Source organism: Herpailurus yagouaroundi, unplaced genomic scaffold, assembly GCF_014898765.1.
Source record: "Herpailurus yagouaroundi ecotype Mexico unplaced genomic scaffold, PumYag 184, whole genome shotgun sequence".
Classification (NCBI taxonomy): domain Eukaryota; kingdom Metazoa; phylum Chordata; class Mammalia; order Carnivora; family Felidae; genus Herpailurus; species Herpailurus yagouaroundi.
In genome coordinates, this window is record NW_024412415.1 from 32,227,796 (window position 1) to 32,243,461 (window position 15,666).

The following is a 15,666-nucleotide window of genomic DNA, read 5'->3' on the forward strand; positions in this document are numbered from 1 at the left end:
AAAATTTATACCAACCCTTCTCAAATTCTTCCAAAAAATAGAGGAGGAGAACTTCCAAACTCATTTTATGAAGCCAGCATTACCTTCATACCAAAGCAGACAAGAAAAGAAAATTACAGGCCAATATTCCTGATAAACATAGATACAAAAAATTCTCAGTAAAATATTATCCAATTGAATTTAACAATGCATATATAGGCCCATACACCATGATCAAGTATGATTTATTCCTGGATAAAGGATGGTTCCACATATACAAATCAACACATGCAATATACTACATTAACAAAATGAAGGATGAAAATCATATGATCATCTCAATGGATACAGAAAAAGCATTTGACAATATTCAACATCCTTGCATAATAAAAACTCTCAACAAATTGGATATAAAAGAAATTTCAACATCATAAAAGCCATATATGACACCCCACAGCTAACATTATACTCAATGAACAAAAGCTAAAAGTCTTTTTTCCCTAAGATCAGGAACATGACTAGGATGCCCACTCTTGCAACTTTTATTCAACATAGTTCTGGAAGTCCTAGCCAAGGCAACTAGGCAAGAAAAAGAAATGAAAGATATTTAAATCAGAAAGGAAGAAGTAAAATTGTCTCTGAAAATGACATATTCTATATATAAAATTCTAAATACACCACCAAAAAATGGTTAGAAGTAATAAATGAATTTAGTAAAGCTGTAGGATACAAAATCAATACACAAAAATCAGTTGCATTTCTATACACTAACAATAAACTATCAGAAAGAGAAATTAAGAAAATAATCCCATTTACAATAGCATCAAAAAAGAATAAAATACTTAGGAAGGAATAAATTTAACCAAGCATGTGAAAGATCTGAAAACTATAAAACATTGATGAAGGACATTGAAGAAGACACAAGTAAATGGAAATATATTCCAAATTCATGAATTGGAAAAACCATCTTGTTAAAATGGCCATACCACCCAAAGCAATCTATAAGACTTGCCATTCCAATGGCATTTTTTTTTTACAGGGATAGAAGAAATAATTCCTAATACTCAGAAACTCTGAATAGAGAAAGCAATCTTGAAAAAGAAAAAAGCTGAAGGTATCATATTTCCCGACTCCAAACTATATTACAAATCTTTAGTTATCAAAACAGTATGGTATTGACATTTAAAACAGACACATCAATCAATAGAACAAAGAGCCCAGGAATGAAACCATGTTTTTATGGTCAATTAAGTTTTGACAAAGGATCCAAGAACATACAATGGCAAAAAGGATAACCTCATCAACAAATGGTGTTGGGAAAACTGTACCTCCACATTGAAAAGAATGAAACCAGACCACAATCTTATACACAAAAATTAACTCAAAATGGATTAAAGACTTCAACATAAGACCTGAAGCCATAAAACTCCTAAGAAAGCACAGGGGTAAGCTCAATGATATTTTGGATTTAAAACCAAAAGCAAGGATAACAAAAGCCAAAATAAATAAATGAGTCAACATCAAAGTAAAAAGCTTCTGCACAGAAAAAGAAACCACCAACAAAATGGAAAGGCAACTTTTGAAATGGGATAAAATACTTGCAGCCCACAAATCCAATAAAAGGTTAATATACAAAATATATTAAGAAGCACATACAATTCAATAGCAAAAAAACCAAATAACCCAATTAAAAAATAGGGAAAGGACCCGAACAGACATTTTTCCAAAGAAGACAAAGGGCCAACAGGGATGTGAAAAGGTGCTCAACATCACTAATCCTTAGGGAAATGCAAATCACAACCACAATGAGATATCCCTCACACCTGTCACAATGGTTGGCATCAAAAAGACAAGAGAACAAATGTTTGCAGGTGGTGGAGAAAAGGGAATCATTGCATACTGCTGGGGAAAATGTAAACTAGTAAAGCCACTAGGGGAAATAATATACAAGTTTTGCTAGAAATTAAAAGTAGAACTACCATCTGATCAGCAATCCCACTTCTGGGTATACAGCCAAAGGAAACAAAAATCATTATCTCAAGAGGTATGTATTCCCGTTTTCACTGCAGTATTCATAATAGCCAAGATATGGACACTATTTAAGTGTTTGTGGATGGATGAATGGCAAAAGGAAATGTGACATATATTTGTGTGTGTGTGTGAGTGTGAATATAATATGATATAATATAATATAATATAATAAATATAATATAATATAATATAATATAATATAATATAATATAATATAAATAATATTATATAAATAATATAACATAATATAATGTTATTCAGCCTTAAAAAAGAAGGAAATCCTGCCATTTGTGACAACATGGAGGGGACAACATGAATCTGGAGGGTATTATGCTGAGTGAAATAAGCCAGGCACAGAAAGACAAATGCTGCATGGTATCACTTATATGTGCAATTTTTTTAAATGTCAAATATATAGAAACAGAGAATATAAAAGTGAGTGCCAGGGATTGAGAAGTAGGTACAGGTTGGTAAAGGGTACAAACTTTCCACTATAAAATGAATAATGTCTGAAGATCTGATGTAAAACATTGTGACTACAGTTGATAATGATATAGTGTATAATTGACATTTGCTAAGAGAGAAGTTAAATGTTCCCATTAATTTTTAAAAAATAAATAAATATGTGAGGGGTGCCTGGGTGGCTCAGTCAGTTTAGCGTCCGACTTTGGCTCAGGTCGTGATCTCGCGGTCCGTGAGTTCAAGCCCCGTGTCAGGCTCTGTGCTGACAGCTCAGAGCCTGGAGCCTGTTTCAGATTCCGTGTCTCCCTCTTCCTTTCTCCTCCCCCACTCATGCTCTGTCTCTCTCTTTTCAAAAATAAATAAATGTTTAAAAAAATTTTTTAAATAAATAAATACTAAATAAATAAATAAATAAATAAATAAATAAATAAATAAGTGAGATGATGTACGTGTTAACTAGATGGGAAGGAATTCTTCCACAATGTGTGTGTGTGTGTGTGTGTGTGTGTGTGTTCTCAAACTCCCACAATGTACACTTTAAATATCTTACAATTTTGTATGTCAATTATACCTCAATAAATCTGAAATTAAAAAAGAGAAGGCACAAAGAAATAATATTAAGATAAAAAAGATACATAGAATTTTTTTTAAAATTGTCGTATGATAACTTTATGCCATGTATTTTTTAATGAAATGAGAATTTTCCTTGAGAAATAAAAATTGTCAAAATTAACTCAAAAAAAAGCAGGAAACTCAAAGAAAATGATGCCATTAGATCATTTGAACTGGTAATCAAAAATAGATTTCTGTGTTAAACAACACATGTGGGTGTGTGCACACATGTATGCACACAGAAATATACCAGAAGGAAAAAGTCCTCAGGCCCTTTTATAGGCAAGTTCTACTAACTTTAAAGGATCACTAATCATCATCTTAGACCATTTCATAGAAAAAGAAAAGAAGAAAAGCTTGCCAACTGATTTTATGAAGCTACTATAGCTATGCTACCAAAACTGGATGAGGACAGTGCAATAAAAAAATACATGGGTTGGGGCACCTGGGTGTCTCAGTCAGTTGAGTGTCCGACTTTGGCTCAGGTCATGATCTCACAGTTAGTGCAATTTAAACAGTTAGTGGGTTAGTGAGTTCAAGCCCTGCATCAGGCTCTGCACTGACAGCTCAGAGCCTGGAGCCTGTTTCGGATTCTGTGTCCTTCTCTCTCTGCCCCTCCCCCTACTTGTGCTCTGTCTCTCTCTTTCTCTCTCTCTCTCTCAAAAATAAACATTAAAAAAAATTAAAAAGAATACATAGGTCGATCTCGGGAACACAGAGGCAAACATTCCAAATAAAAGTTAGCAGTATGCTTTTTTACCTTCATCATGATAAGGAAGGATGTGAGGAAGACTCAACATTAGAAAAACCAAGCAACACAATTCACCACATTAACAGATTAGAAAAGAAAAATCCTATGATCATCTCCATATATGGGAAAATTAAAAAATCATGTAATGCAATTCAACATTAATAAATAGGTGAAAATCTTGGAGCAGAGTAGAAGAGGATTTTCTGACCCTGATTATTGCCTTGTTCAACCAAAACCCCAGGGCCAACAATATTCTCAGCAGTCCAGCTTTAGGAGGATTCTATCTTTCCATTAAAAACAGAGACAGTTCAAGAATGACCACTACTGCCACCATCATTGAACATTGTCCTTGAGGCCCTACCACAGGCCATAAGACAAAGAAAGGGAGGAGTACTAGCCAGGAATGTATGGGACTGCAATATCAGAAATCCTCACTTAACAGTGGCTTAAACAATGAGGGGTTCCTCGGTCTCACACATAAGAAATCAGGAAGCAGGCAGCATAGGGCTGGTGGTACTCATCAAAAGAATTGCAACAGCTCTCTTTCTGCTTTACCTTCTTTAGCATGTTTGATTTCATCCTCATGCTTGCCACCTCCTGGCTCTTCCACGGCTCTTGCAGATCTGGGCCTTGATGTACACATTCAAGGCAGGAAGAGGGGAAAACAATCAGTCTCTTCCCAGAAGCCCTGATAGATTTTCCCCTTACATCTCACTGGTCACGTGGCTACTGTTAGCTATAAGAAAGGCTGGGAAAGTGAGGGTCCAGAGATAGGGTTAGGTTTAGGCTTAGGGCTAGGATTTGGGGCATATTTACACTAAATTCTTCATATAGTAAGTTATGCTTAGTCCAATCCATCCATGAAAATTCTGTTCTTTGTTGGATATTAAATATATTTACTATTTGGGGTATATTTATACTAAAACATTATTTGTTGTTTACCTAAAATTAAAATTTAACTGTATGTCCTCTAAAATTTTTTTTTGCTAAATCTGGCAACCCTAGGAGCTGGACAGATTGAAAAAAAAAAATGAAGTTCTAAAATTAGCAAGAAAGAAAGGGGGATGGCTATTGGGCAGGTACATATCAGTAACTACCACAAAAGCATACAGGTTTGTCCAGAAAGACAAGATTTTTCCCCCTGACATTAACTCCAGCAAAGTTTATCATACAGATAAACATTTTCCAGAAGAGAAATCAGGTAACAAAATATAGGCAGTACCTTATGATACAATTCCAATGAAAATGCAGACACAGGGGCACCTGGGTGGCGCAGTCGGTTAAGCGTCCGACTTCAGCCAGGTCACCATCTCGCGGTCCGTGAGTTCGAGCCCCGCGTCGGGCTCTGGGCTGATGGCTCAGAGCCTGGAGCCTGTTTCCGATTCTGTGTCTCCCTCTCTCTCTGTCCCTCCCCCGTTCATGCTCTGTCTCTCTCTGTCCCAAAAATAAATAAATGTTGAAAAAAAAAATTAAAAAAAAAAGAAAATGCAGACACATTCTTCAAATATATGTGTCCCATAAAATCTAAGGCCACATAGAGTTATAATTTAGTGACAGATTTTCTGCAAGTAACTAAGAAAAATGTTTAAAAACTTTTTAGATATACCATTAACTGTGAATTATCCATATGAAATTACAAATCTTTTATATCTTTATTCTACCAAATTTCATTAAAATTTTACTAAAATGCTCTAAAAAGTATGCCTACTTAAAAACTTGTCAAGCTGCTGTTTTGTCTGAACATGGGAATTTAACCAAAGATCCCACTTGTCTGCAGGAGCCTGATAGTTTAACAAAAAGTATACTGAGCCTGCAGACAATAGGAATAGTAGCCTTTACGGGTGAATCTGTGGATTTAAAGCAGCCTAAGTACAGGGTGTGCACTGGTCTTCAGAAGTGGGAGGGCAGGAGAGTACAGAGGTCAAGGCAAAACTTACAGACTTAGAATGGAGTCTTCACTGCCCAAGCTTAGGGAGGGTGCTGGTCAGTTTTACAGTCAGGGAGTCTTGCTGGCAGCCAGGAAGTCTGAAAAGCAGGTCAAACCAAGTTGCCTTTGGTGGAGGTGAATTTTAGTGGCAAGACTCTGGAATTCGTGCTACTTTTTAAGAGATGGCTGAAGAAACAACTTGAGACAACGTGAGAGAGTTGGGAGCCCATGGTGGGATTCCAAATTGTATACTGAGGTGCTGTTTTTGATCAGTATCTGTCCTTTCTATATGGTTATTACAAAATAGACAGAGAAGGGGTGCGCTAAGACAGTTGGGAAAAAAACCTCACTCTTTTGACTCAATTAACTGTTTAATTATTTTTGTTTTCTTTCTTGGGAGACAGTAGGGTAAGGATTTTTCTCCCCTGAGAATTTCTCCCCTGACTTGAATCCCCTCAAGTCAGACGTGAGCTATTTGTAAAGGGCAGTTGGATTTGCTGCCAGGCAACAGGAGAGATGTGGTTTCTCTCCCGAGCACTGTCTGTCTAGCAGGTAGACCTACCCACCTATGGACCGGATGTGTGCTCTAAAAGTTGTTGCTTATAGATTTCATTAATATTGTTATTATAAATATTATTTCAAAAGTAATATTTACTGTGTTCTTTCACTTGTATTATTTCCCCCAAGCCATTTAAATTCTTCAGAATTGTCTTTTTTACTGACTACACAGAATAGTCCAGCATAGGTAGTTATATTGTTACCAAAATGAACTTGGGAATATGGCTACTTAAAAAGATCTTATAGTGAAACATTTTTATATGACAAATATTACTCTCTAATTTGCCTGCCATTTTAAAATTTGCCTTTTCATCTGGGCAGTTTGCATAAAACGAGCTGATCTTATATTCTGATGGAACAGTTGCCCTCCCGTGCTTTTTGCTTTCCTTTTGAAGTCCGTGATCACAAATGTTTGATTGGATTGATACAGGCAGGGCTGAGAGTGAACAGTCAAAGGGTGTCAGAGCCATTTGACTTTCAAGTGGCAAACCCAGTAACATCCACCCAATGACTCAGCCTTTTTCTGGAAGAGGTAACATTGCATCGCCTCTGTCCACAGCCCCTTTCGGTACACCTCAGAAACCACAGCTGATTCCAGTGGAAGTGAAGAAGGTCTCTGCCAAGAAACAAACATCAAAGGTATTCATCCTTCTAACAAAAGAAAACTGTTGTTATTTACAATTTTCTCAGTGAGGTTTTTGGTAGTGCACACATCTGATAGAATTGTACCACTGACATAGAAATAACTACTTCAGCTGTTGAGATGCATTTGATTTTTAGAGGGTGATTGCTGTATAAGTAAACTCTAGCATTACATTATCAGTGGGGTCTTAAAAAATTCAAGCATGTCACATTATTGTCACATTAACTAAATGACTGGGCCAACCTATATCGCTAGCTGGTCCAGGAGTCTGGAATACAATAGCTATTGCTTTGTATCCAAATTCACATTGCATAGGGTATGTTATTATGAGGTTTTACCCGACTTCATTTGTCTTTAAGCACAGGATAAAAAGCAAGCTCTCCAGTTTTGTCCAGATATCCTAATGAGGAAAGAGAAGAAATTCTGTATTCTCTGACATTAGGAGCTCACAGTACAACATAATTAATCCTCATGGAGTTTCTCTGGGTTTAAAGGTGCTGGACTTTTGAAGCTTGCTTTCTTATGTTTATGAGCCACAGAGTTGTGACAATTGAAACTTTTCACCAGAAAAAGGAGACAGCTGGCAGTGTCTTTTTCTGGGCTTACCCTATGTGGTCATATTTACAGCTGCTCCCATTAGGAAAAAAAAAAAAAAAAAAAAGAAGGAAGAAAGAGAGAAGGAAGAGTGGCAGAGAAGAAATGAATCCTACTGTGTCTACATAGACTGTTACCTGCTCTTCCCAGACCTTCATCTTCCTCAAGATGTTTTCCCTGGATTTGCAGCACTGGTGGGCTGTGCCCCCTTAAGAGATTTCCAAGCTGTTTATGTACCAGCATGTCATGTGACACCCCAGTTGCCATGGCAAATATTTGTGTTTCATGAAAAATGTGGGTAAAAAAAAAAAAGTCAATGTAAATGGCCAAATCCCTAGACAGACAGGCCTTCGGGCTAATGTTTGGCCTGCACCATGATTGTTTCAAATTCAGCTGTTTAACAGGCTGTGCACAGGCCACGGGCTAATGTGCATAATGGGAACAGGCGGGGGCACCTGTTTTGATTCTCACCATGTTTGAGCTCTCAAGTCCCACAGTGTTATAGACAACAGATCTACAGGTAATACAAACATGACCAGGTCTCGTGCGGTAATCGATCTATCTCCAAAAAAAAAAAAATTTTTTTTTTTAATAATGATGTTTTCCCAGTGCTAATTAGCCCTGCCTTTTAATTTCCTCTCTGTTGACTTCACAAAGCTTTCTCCCTAGTGCTGGAGCAGTAACATTTAAAGACTCTTTCCTGTGGTCCCGAATTGGTACATTTCTGAGTTGAGTCTTCAATGGTAAATGTAATTATTCATATACTCTGTGAAAAGCATCCTGGCATGGAAAAGGCTAACAGAAACACTGATAGAGCCAGAATGGACCTTGAATCAGCATCCCCACCGGGCAGTGCGGTGCCCCACGGAGAAGCCTTTTCTTGTAAATACTTCTTTAAGTGTTCCCCAGAAGCGGGACTTGGCATCTGACTCTAGCTGTTTTTGTAAATATTTACTTTGTCAAACTCTTTCTTCAAGTCAAACAGGGCTCTTGGCAAGCAGAGCAGCATTGTCTGGGGTGGGAAAGGTCTTTCTAATTATTAGCTCCTGCCTGCATGGAGAGAGGGAACAGGCTGGCCCAGCGGGGGGGAACTGGGGGGGAGGGGGTGGGGGCGAGGCTCTGTGCTTCTATTTGTTTTGTAAAATTGCCCATGAGAGTCATTTTGATTTAAACTGTGTCTCATTCTTCATTGTAGGGGAAAGGCAAAAGGTCAAGAGGACATCATGATAGGAAGGTCTGTAATTTGTGTGACTAGTTGAAATTTGGGGTTTGTCACCTGATGTCCCTGCCTTTTGCTGCAGGGCAAAAGTATGGGAGGCAGGTTTGACAGCTGGAGACTGCAACAGAAGTTCTTTGGCTCTTCTTTTATAAAAGACATTAGATCATGTTTTCAGAAAAGGAAAAAAAAAAAAGGTTCATTTAATGTGAAAAATCACTCCCTTTCAGTTTGGACTGAATTACTTCTCAGGTTTCAATCCAGAAAAGTGATTTAGCATACTCAAAATCTGGCTGAATCACAATGGTCTTCAACTTCAATCTGAGATTCTCATCTTTTAAAAGTACACTAAAAAGAAATACAAAATGAAAAAAATTCACTTGCCCCCCCCCCAGCATGCACTTGTGTGTGTGCATGGGTGAGTACGTGTGCATTCATACACACGTACACATGCATCCACAGACTGCCTATGAACATAACTACTAAGGGTATGGGATTTAGAATTAAGCTGCCTAAAACTAATAAGGTAACAAAGAAGTTGGAGGAATGAAATTGTTCCCACAAAGACAAGTACGTGCCAGCAAGGAACATTCCACCAGAGCCTGTATGAGTAATAAAAGTTCTGAACTAGAAGCAGGAAAGAGCTGGATTCTCCTCCTAATATAGGAATTTTGAGCAAGTCACTGAAATTTTCAGTGCCTCACCTCTTCCTCTGACAAGGGGGGGATAATAGCTCCTTTCTCATAGGTTTCTTATGAAGTTTGGTACTGTTAATATGTGCAGAAATGCTTTAGAACTGTAAAGCACTTGTTACCAGAATTCACTGGTCTATTTTTTTTTAAGTTTATTTATTTATTTCGAGAAATTGAGCACAAGCGGAGAACGGGCAGAAAGAGAGGGAGAGAATCCCAAGCAGGCCCTGCCCTGTTGGCATAGAGCCAGATGTGGGGCTGGATTTCACAAACCATGAGATCATGACCTAAGCCAAAATCAAGAGTTGGACAATTAACTGACTAAGCCACCCAAGCACCCCCACTGGTCTATTTTTAAGGACATCTTCTAGGCCTCCCTTCCTCTGGGGATCTTATCAAAAAAGAATTTCAGAGGGAGCTTAGCCGCCCCTTTTCAAGGAAAAAGAGCCCACCTTTTGGATCTCCTTGTACTTCCACAGAGCTGTGACTAGTCAGAGCTGTATTTCCAGCAGTGATTGCAGACAGTCCTTCTGAAACCTAGACAAATTGCTCTAGGATAAACTAATCAATGCAATCAGAGCCTTCCTCCAGCTTCCCTTGACTTCTTGCTATGAGGAAATTGCGAGCTTGACTCTACACTTTAAAAATAGGATGTGCCTTAAGAACACTAAGGCATTCTGTATCTGGAATATGCATAACAGCTAAAGTTGATTGTGCACCGTCTACACCCACCCAATATGCTGTAGTGTCGTTGTCCCCAGGCCCACCCAATTGGTTTTTACCAACTGTGTGGAGGATCCAGAGGACACAGTGAGGTTCTGGAGTCTGTACCCTCCCACACACAAGGTTATGATCTTCCACATGGCTAGTTTTCCAAATGTTACTACTACCATGACTATAACTACTACGGCTACTAACGACCACTACTGCAACCGCTACCACCACCACTACTAGTATGACTAGCAGCATACATGTGTCATGTGCCGCCTCTGTGAGGGGCACTGTTCCTATGCTTGACGTGGATTAGCTCACTTCATTTCACAACAACTCTATGCAGCACGTACTATTATTCTCATTTTACTGGAAGGACCCGAACACAGAGAAGTTAAGGTCATCCAAATAGTAAGTGACAGAGCCAGGACGCAGAACTGGACTCTGTGACTTCCAGAGCCTCAAAGCATTAGACATTTTTAAAACTTTCAATCATTTTTTATGGAAATCTCTCTAAGCGATACTATATCTCCGCCTTCTTAATGTAATCTAACATTTTTCTCTACCCGGTGTCTTGTATGCAGAGAACCCATTTCTGGTGTATTTTTTTGTTTGTTTCCTTCACCCTCAGGATGGTGCCTGTCATGTCTGCTTTCATTGGCTGTGACCTTAAGAGCCTTTTCTGTCTTCTAGAACATTAACCAAATAACCAACACTCAAGAAGTAGAAGGGTAAATTTGAGTCAGTCAGGCTCTGCACAAGGATCCAAGGAAGAAGATAATAAACAGTGGAAGAGTTTGTAGTTATTTCAAGAAATCTGAGGTCTTTATTTTCAGGGATCCAGTTAAACGCTTAAAGTTGCTAAAATTGCCTCTCTCAGCAAAACATCAATTTATTATCTCAAGGCAGGCATGCTAACAGCTATGTTAAGATCCAATTAATTTCAACTAATATTTTGATAATAAAAAATCTACTTTGTGGGTAAAAGAAGCAAACAAATGTATTTATTGGACACAAGGGTCCAGATTAAATTCATGAGTGTGTTTGCTTCTGGAAATGGGGAAAGGAGAGGAATGAGCTAAAAAGGAATACAGAGAGGATTTCAACTGTACTTTATGTGTTGATTTTTTAAATTTCCACATGTATATAAATATATAAACAATTTAAGCATATCTGAGTTTTATAATAATAATTATAAATATTTAAAATATACTCTTTTGGGGCGCCTGGGTGGCTCAGTCGGTTGAGCGTCCAACTTCGGCTCAGGTCACGATCTCGCAGTCAGTGGGTTCGAGCCCCGCGTCAGGCTCTGGGCTGATGGCTCAGAGCCTGGAGCCTGCTTCCGATTCTGTGTTTCCCTCTCTCTCTGCCCCTCCCCCATTCATGCTGTGTCTCTCTCCGTCTCAAAAATAAATAAACGTTAAAAAATTAAAAAAATAATAAAATAAATAAAATAAAATATACTCTTTTAAAATATACAATGTTTATATATATTCTTGTCTTCTTTGTTTCATAAATATATACATACATATATGTATCATATATATTATATGTATTCTGTATTATCTAATGTTATCTAAATCATCCTCATGGAGTTTCCCCCAGTTTAAACTACTGGACTTTTGTAGCTTGCTTTCTTGTTTATGAGCCATGGATAGATAGATAACAGTATATGTTATACACAAAGCAAAGAAGACAAAAGATTAACAACTGCCCATGGTAGTTTTTTATTTTATTCTCTGTACTTTTCTGTATTTTCAAAACTTTTTCCAAATTAAAGAAGAAAAAAGAAAAGAAAATCCTATTTCATAAGTCATACCTCTGCTGTAAAATCACCTTTGATATAGAAAGAATAGGTTTGGGGGATAACCTTTTAATGTCAATTTTGGGGTCCTGTTGTTGTATTATTACTCTCTTTAGTATCTCTCCAACATATGCCCTTGATCCTTATGTTAAAAAATTGTGATTATTTTACAGGTGAGTCAGCTGAACTATTTTAATCAGGCAACATGTGTTACAGTGACACCACCCCATCTAGTCTCACTTCCCCCATCTGTATAAGGAAGAGATTAGACCAGATCCATTTTCTACAGAACTTCCATATCCCCATAACACTCAATCCAAGACCCCCAGGAAAAGGAGAGAGGCCGAAGTGCCCAATAGGTGGGGCTCCAGGCCTCGCACACCACAGCAGCTGTGTTAAGTGTGTACGTGTTTAGCATCAGATTATATGGTTTCTGAACAAAGTGTTTCAAGTTTAAAAATATATACTCTGAACACCGGGCGGGGGGGCCCTATCTAGGAGCAGCTTTAGGTTTAATGTGCCCTATCTACTAAAAGAAATAAGCCTACTTCTTTTTTTATTTTTATTGAAGTGTAATTAACATACAGTGTTAAGTTAGTTTCAGGCATACAATATAGTGATTCAACCATTGTATCCATTACCCAGTGCTCATCACATGGGTACTTTTAATCTCCTTCATCTATTTCACCCATCCCCCTACAAACCTCCCCTCTAATAACCATCAGTTCTCTATATTTAAGAGTCTGGTGGGGTTTTTTGTCTCTTTTCTTCGTTTGTTCATTTGTTTCTCAAATTGCATATATGAGTGAAATTATATGGTATTTGTCTTTCTCTGTTTGACATTACACCCTCTAGATCTGTACACATCATTGCAAATGGCAAGATTCTTTCTTATGGTTAAGTAATATTCCATTGTGTGTGAATATGAATATTCCATTGTGTGTATGAATATTCCATTCATTTCTTTGGGTGAATACACAGTATCATATGGTAATTCTATTTTTAATATTTTTGAGGAAATTCCATACCGTTTTCCACAGTGGCTCTACAAATTTGCATTCCCACCAACAGTGCAAGAGGGTTCCTTTTTCTCCACATCCTTGCCAACACTGTTATTTCTTATGTTTTGTTTTTTTTTTTTTTTTAATTTTTTTTTCAACGTTTATTTATTTTTGGGACAGAGAGAGACAGAGCATGAACGGGGGAGGGGCAGAGAGAGAGGGAGACACAGAATCTGAAACAGGCTCCAGGCTCTGAGCCATCAGCCCAGAGCCTGACGCAGGGCTCGAACTCACGGACCGCGAGATCGTGACCTGGCTGAAGTCGGACGCTTAACCGACTGCGCCACCCAGGCGCCCGTTTTGTTTTTTTTTTTTAATCTTAGTCATTCTGACAGGTGTGAGGTGATACCTCATTGTGGTTTTGATTTGCATTTCCCTGATAATTAGTGATGCTGAGCATCTTTTCATATGTCTGCTGGCTATCTGGATGTCTTCTAGAAGAAAACATAGGTAGTAATTTATTTGACACTGGCTGTGGAAACATTTTTCTAGATATAGGTCTCCTCTGGCAAGGGGAACAAAAACAAAATTAAACTATTGTGACTACAAGAAAATAAAAAGCTTCTGCACGGCAAAGGAAACCATCAACAAAATAAAAAAGGCAACCTATTGAATGGGATAAAATATTTGCAAATGACATATCCAATAAGGGGTTAATATGCAAAATATATAAAGAACTTACACAACTCAACACCCCCAAAAACACAAATAATCCAATTAAAAACTGGCAGAGGACATGAATAGACATTTTTCCAAATACGCCTACTTCTTTTTTTTATTTAAAATTTTTAATGTTTTTTAATTTAGTTTTTGAGAGAGAGAGAGAGAGAGAGAGACAGAGCATGAGCAGGGGAGGGGCAGGAGAGAGAGACACACACACACACAGAATCTGAAGCAGAACCCAGGCTCTGAGCTGTCAGCACAGAAGCCGACACAGGGCCTGAACTTACCGACTGTGAGATCATGTCCTAAGCGGAAGTTGGATGCTTAAGTGACTGAGCCACCCAGGCTCCCCCAAATAAGCCTACTTCTTGAAGAGTGCAGCGTGCCTCCCTGGTGGGTTTTGTGCCCAGCACAAACCTGTCTCCTTTCTTGTCTTGCCCTAAAGGGTTAAAGAGAGGGCAGGTCATACTTTGGCAAGAATTAGAGAGCCCTGTAGCCTGGAGATACAAGATGAGATTCAGAAGGAAGTCTAGAACTGTTCTTTCCTCTTTTAGATTCACTTTCCCTCCTGAAACCTCATTTAATTTACATTCTTAAAGGAAGGAAAGGAAGAAGATTACAAAAACAGAAACAAAAACTGTGGCATCTTTTAAAACAATTTCCATTTTGTCTGATTCATTAGAAACTGCCACCCTCACTTAATGCATTTTTGGCATGAAACTTTCAAAGTGAATTAAAATTATACAGCTTTATGTGCAAAACAATTTTTTTCTTGCAAGAAGTAAATGACAAATTGTCTTTACCTCTCTTCATGACATCACCTAAATATACATTGCTATTGCATGTGACTAGCAATTTTACTTATATAAACCAGAAAAAAATGTTAGGTTATCAGTAAGCCACAAAATAATCTTAATTTTTTTTACTTTATCTTTTTCATTCATGAGAGTGTGATCTGATCATTCACAGAAAATTTGGGAAGTTCAGAAAGGAGGGAAAAAATGCCAAAGTATCAAAAAAAAAAAATTTCCTGTAATACCATAACCCTTTGGCATTATTTAAATTTTGGGCTTGGCCCACTATTGGTATCATACAGTATATTCAACTGTGATCTATCTCTTTTCTCCCAACAATTTATCATAAGCTTTTATACATATGACTTTATAAAGTCTTTATAAAATATTTTTAATGGCTACATAATATTCTGTCTTAAAGATATACCATAATTTTCTTAGCTATTATCCTATTGTTAGATATTAAATTATAAATGTCATTATTTATATTATTATTATAATGATTATAATTATATTATAATCATAATTATTTTATATTTTATTTATATATTATTATATAAAATATATATTATTTTATATATGTATTTTATATTATAATAATCATTAATATAATAGTTAATTATATTATAATTATTTTAATTATAATAATTATTTGTTATTAATAAGCAATAAGCAATTAAATAATTTCCTGTTATAAATCAAACTGCCATGAACATTTTTCATATTTCTACATAAATCTTTGTACTATTTAAGCTACTTTTTTTTAGAGAAAGAGCAAGCGAGAGCACGTGAGTGGGAAGGGTAGAGGGAGAGGGAGAGACAGAATCTTAAGCAGGCTCCACGCATAGCATAGAGCCCAACATGGGGCTCAGTCTCATGGCCCTGACATCCTGACCTGAGCCAAAATCAAGAGTTGAACACTTAACCAGCTAAGCCACCCAGGCCACCCATAAGCTACTTGACCGTTTCTTGGTCAAGGGTATGGACATTTTCAGATCCAAGTGGTCTGCTGGTGTTTCAAAACTCAAGCTGTGAGTTTGCAAATATCTTGTATGATCACAGAACAGTTTTGTGCTGTAAATCCAGCCCAAGTGGCTATGAATTTAAATTGTACTATTCACTCCTTCCTTCCTTCCTTCCTTCCTTCCTTCCTTCCTTCCTTCCTTCC

At 37.4% G+C, this 15,666-nt stretch overlaps 1 protein-coding gene and 2 long non-coding RNA genes across 7 annotated transcripts in view; 1 reads left to right on the top strand and 2 right to left on the bottom strand.

Moving 5' to 3' along the window:
• LOC121041883 (uncharacterized) overlaps positions 1-8,229 on the bottom strand; it is a 57,049-nt gene extending 48,820 nt beyond the window's left edge. The window contains exon 1 of the long non-coding RNA XR_005795884.1: positions 7,695-8,229. This is a non-coding gene — a long non-coding RNA (uncharacterized LOC121041883). The remainder of the gene's footprint in view (positions 1-7,694) is intronic.
• The window catches only part of IQCH (IQ motif containing H), a 218,903-nt gene that overhangs the window by 89,632 nt on the left and 113,605 nt on the right, over positions 1-15,666 (top strand). For 4 of the 5 annotated variants that reach the window (XM_040493057.1, XM_040493060.1, XM_040493059.1 and 1 more), the window contains 2 exons: positions 6,880-6,959; positions 8,753-8,791. In XM_040493057.1, coding sequence (XP_040348991.1) covers positions 6,880-6,959; positions 8,753-8,791 — 119 coding nt within the window. The remainder of the gene's footprint in view (positions 1-6,879; positions 6,960-8,752; positions 8,792-15,666) is intronic. The other variant, XM_040493058.1, reaches the window with a different exon arrangement.
• LOC121041885 (uncharacterized) overlaps positions 13,971-15,666 on the bottom strand; it is a 9,648-nt gene continuing 7,952 nt past the window's right edge. Inside the window, exon 3 of the long non-coding RNA XR_005795892.1 lies at positions 13,971-14,143. This is a non-coding gene — a long non-coding RNA (uncharacterized LOC121041885). The remainder of the gene's footprint in view (positions 14,144-15,666) is intronic.